The sequence below is a fragment of the Zingiber officinale genome, chromosome 2B (assembly GCF_018446385.1).
Source record: "Zingiber officinale cultivar Zhangliang chromosome 2B, Zo_v1.1, whole genome shotgun sequence".
In the NCBI taxonomy this organism is placed as follows: Eukaryota; Viridiplantae; Streptophyta; class Magnoliopsida; order Zingiberales; family Zingiberaceae; genus Zingiber; species Zingiber officinale.
This window is the reverse complement of record NC_055989.1, coordinates 79775023-79779565: the sequence shown is the minus strand read 5'-3', so window position 1 is coordinate 79779565 and position 4543 is coordinate 79775023. Positions and strand designations below refer to the sequence as shown.

Here is a 4543-nt window from a genome sequence, read left to right as displayed (position 1 = left end):
TTACCTTCACTACCCTAATTTACAGTAAAAAAAATCAATACATACATGTCTAAATCTTTAAATGTGTGCTTCTACTAATTTTCCTCTTGCAAGAAGTTTGTCCTTCTCGGCTGATGTCTTTAACTTAATTTGTCCTTGGTCTCCTCTAGCAACTCTTACGCAATTATGCCATAAACCTAATTGGTCTATTGCAATCCCGCCAACCACCACGAGCAGTAATGGCAAGCGCAAGGTTCATATTTCTTTTTTTCTTTCAAGTTTATAACACCACACAGAGGGATGGAGGGAGAGAGACGGTGAGAATACGTGCATCCGAACCACAAATTATTTTTCAATTCTAATTTCGGCTTGGATGCTTGGAAAAATGTGTTTGAAAAAGGCGGTTGTCGGTTAGCCAGAGGGGTAATCTGAGAATTGATTTTGGTAAATTCCACCTTTTGATAAATACAAAACTGTGGTGTGCTTTTTGATAAATACATTAAACCTAGTACGCCTTTTGATAAATTACCGATTTTGATTTGAGTTGATTTTAATATGCATAAGTAAGATCAATGAGTTTTTATCTAAATTCACTCATGACCTTAGACCGGTTACATTCGATTTAAATCGTAATTTCATCTTATAGTTAATCCGTTGTGAAGTCTTGAAAAAACAACTTTTTCAGAGAGAGGAAATATTACTTTTAAAAATTACAATATAATCATTTTTTTTAAAAAAAATGGATGATTTGATAAATATTATACGACTGATTTGAGTATTAATAAAAATCAACTAAGCGATTCATTAAAATGTCAAACTTTAAAAAAGAACTCTGCCTGTGAAAAAACATAAACCTATGACAAATGAAATAGAACTTTAAAAGAGAACTCGTTAGGTATGTACGATATATATACTGCAACTTGCTTTATTATATTTCCTGCGTGCAAATCGTCTTTGTTAATTAATCCGTTGTGAAGTCTTAAAAAAACAACTTTTCAGAGAAAGGAAACACCGATTTTAAAAATTATAATATAATCAATTTTTTTAAAAAAAATTGGATGATTTGATAAATATATGAATGATTTGAGTATTAATAAAAATCAAATAAGCGATTCATTAAAATGTCAAATTTTAAAAGAGAATTATGCCTGTGAAAAAACATAAACCTATGACAAATGAAATAGAACTCTGCTTGTGAAAAAAATAAACCTATGACAAATGAAATCCTTCTCGAATCACAGCACGTTATGAAACTTATTTATACTTAAAAAATCACTGCAAAAATTAAGTCTATTAAATTTGATTAATGACATATGATACACAATAATATTTAAAATAGAATTGACAATCTCAAATAATTAGAATATGTAAATAAATCTATCAAAATTTTCTATTTAATTCTTATAATTACTTTTACTTCATACAAAGTATATTTTAGAAAAAAATAATATCCACTACCAACTTGATCTTAATTTTACTTGGATCGGGTGCAGGCCGTTGGCGGTGCCTTTTTGTTTGTTCACTACCAACAGTCGAGATTATATTCTGGAAAAATCTAACGACCAAAAACTGAAAAGAAAGAACAAAAAGCCTGCATATTGTTCAGCTCCTCGTTCATGCCTTTTTTTATTTCTGATTCCTTCCGTTGACATGCATATTTGATTTTTTCGATAGGTATTTACTATGTATACTGCAACTTGCTTCATTATATTTCCTCCGTGCAACTTGCTTCATTATATAAACACTTGCCTGCTAATTTGCAATTGTTTTCTAATGGCATCATGCCATGGGCGTTTGAGTATCATTATTTATACATCACGAAGACTGATTGCAAGGAACCATTAACTTGCAGATCCATAGTTGATGAGAAATGGAATCCATGAATAAAAGTGGAATTCATGGCGATCAAGAAGTGACCATGGCTGAGCTAACGCGAGGCCACGGCCATCTTTGGAACATCACCTTCAGCTACGTCAACTCCATGGCCCTCAAGTGTGCCGTCGAGCTCGGCATCGCCGACGTAATCCATCGACATGGCCAGCCTCTTCCTCTCTCCGTTCTGCTTACCAAGCTCTCCATTCTCCCTTCAAGAACCGACTCATTCCGCCGCCTCATGCGCTTGCTCGTCCACTCCGGGCTCTTCGCGAGCTCCACTGCCGGCGATGAGGAAGAAGAGGCCTACGCCCTCACCCCCATCTCTGCCTCCTTTCTCGTGACCAGCAAAGCAGACAACATGTCCCCGTTCGTGCTCACCATTCTCGACCCGGTAATTGTCAACCCCGGGCACTGCTTGAGCAGGTGGTTCACCTCCGCCGCCGAACCACCCACCGCCTTCGACCTCTTCCACGGGAAGTCAGTGTTCGAGTTGACCGGAAACAACCCCGAGTTCAACGTTAATTTCAACCTGGGCATGGCCGCCGATGCCAGCTTTATGGCGAAATTGATCCTCAAACAGTACGGCGAAGGAGTCTTCCGGGGCCTGCGATCGCTGGTGGACGTTGGAGGAGGGATTGGCGCGATGGCCACCGCCATCGCCGAAGCCTTCCCGCAGATCAAGTGCGCCGTGTTCGATCTCCCGCACGTTGTGAGTTCGCTGCAGGGAAACCCAACTGTGGCCGCCATCGCTGGCAACATGTTCGAGTTTGTCCCCCCTGCAGACGCAGTGATTCTCAAGGCATGCAATATCATTAATTTTCTTCTTCCACTTAAGTTTCTTATAATGAATCATCAATCATCTGCTGCTATATAATTAATGCAGTGGATATTGCATGACTGGAACGACGAAGACTGCGTGAGGATACTGCGAAATTGCAAGAAGGCGATTCCTCCAAAGGAGGAAGGAGGGAAGGTGATAATTATTGAAATGGTGATGAAATTGGAAAATGAGGAGGATGGACGTATTCATGATGAAACGACAGAGACGCAGCTTCTGTTGGATGTGCACATGATGGTGCCTGCGCCAGGGAAGGAGAGGAGCGAAGCAGAATGGAAAAGTATTTTTATAGCTGCTGGTTTCTCAGACTACACCATCTCACCAATCTCGGGCTTGCGTTCTCTCATCCAGCTATTCTATTGACTCTTTATTAAGATTACAATAAGTGTGATGAGATTGTATAGTAGCTAGGAGCTGAAGAAGCTATTTCACCTTATCTGCTAATGCATCAACCATCATAATTCACTTTTTTAATTTCTTTCAATCTGTTCAGGTTGATGCTATATATCCTAATAACCTATGTACCTATTTGCATGTGCACCTTCCTTTACGTCCCATCGGATGGGTCTAATGGCTAGCATATGAGATGTTGTCATCATGAGGTCTGGAATTCGAATCTCGATAAAACCGAGGTAAATGTCAACCTTATGTGCTAGTCACTATTCCAAAGGCTAATAGCCGCCCATGATTTATCTTCTCCGTATTGGCCCTGGGACGGGGGCACTGGAGGCGAGCGTATTCGCCTTTTGCCACCATGTGCGCCTTCCTTTACTCATCACACATTAATAAATAAAATGAATAACAATATGACTCCGAAATGAGCATCGAGAGGATCGATGAAGGGAGAGGCGACATCGGAAGAGAGCAGTAGTTCAAGGGGAGCTACGGATAACGAGATCGACAAGATAAGTCTGGTACGATCTCTTTCTCCCGATAAGTTATTTATTTTGTTAAATTATTATCTAAAGACTATTGCAAATTAAAAAAAAAAGAAAATAAATAATTAAAGTTAATTCTAGCCAAATCTTACCTATTAGAAGATTTTGAAAAATTAAAATTAGAAAATGATGAATTGAAAATACAAGTAGAAGACTTTAAAAATCATGCATGCCTAAATGTTAAAAATCAAAATATTAGGAAATATAATAATTTGAACTGGTATTTTAATTACCACAAGGGACAAATTAAGAAAATTTCTCATAAATATATTCCTAAGAGATTTTTAATTAACCCAGTTGGTTGGAACCTATGTTGGGTTTCAAAGTCTTGTCTAAATTGAACTTTAATTAGACTTAGGGTTTTCAGCAAGAAAATTAAATGTTTGAATTTCCTTAAGAGACTTTGTCTAGAAAGTTGTTGTTGCTCTAATAACCAAGAAGGTCTAGTACCTCGTCATAGCATGAAAGCTAATTAATAAAATAAAATATTTAATTAACTAACTGATAAAGCATTTAATTGTAATTAAATAATACTTTAAATAATTACTCAAACATTTTTTCGGTCTTTTTAACTTAGAAATTTTTTAGATTTAAAGTTTTTTTTTTGGAAGTATCAGCTTTACTTTACCAAAATTATTACTATAAAATTAGTTTTTGCAAATTTGTTTAAACTTAGGAAATTATTGACGTTACAATTTTTTTGGTGATATCAAAAATATTTTTTACTTAGAATTTTTTTTTCTAAAATTATTGTAATTTTTTTAAGTGCTATCAAAATTATTTTCGAAATTTTCAAAAACTTGATAAGTTTTTCAAAATATTTAAAATCAGATTTTTTTTTTTAATTAAAAACTTTCCTATTTTTTGAAAAATTTACCCGTAGATTTCTTTTGATACCCCATTTTTTATGTGA

The 4543-nt window shown here is 36.0% G+C and overlaps 1 protein-coding gene across 1 annotated transcript; it reads left to right on the top strand.

The window, feature by feature from the left end:
- The first annotated feature begins 1771 nt into the window (after nt 1–1771).
- Nucleotides 1772–3154, top strand: LOC122049223 (trans-resveratrol di-O-methyltransferase-like). Its single transcript, XM_042610639.1, has 2 exons — nt 1772–2653; nt 2738–3154. The coding sequence occupies exons 1-2, from the start codon at nt 1850–1852 to the stop codon at nt 3053–3055; spliced, it is 1122 nt and encodes a 373-aa protein (XP_042466573.1). The 5' UTR covers nt 1772–1849; the 3' UTR covers nt 3056–3154.
- The last annotated feature ends 1389 nt before the right edge of the window (nt 3155–4543 follow it).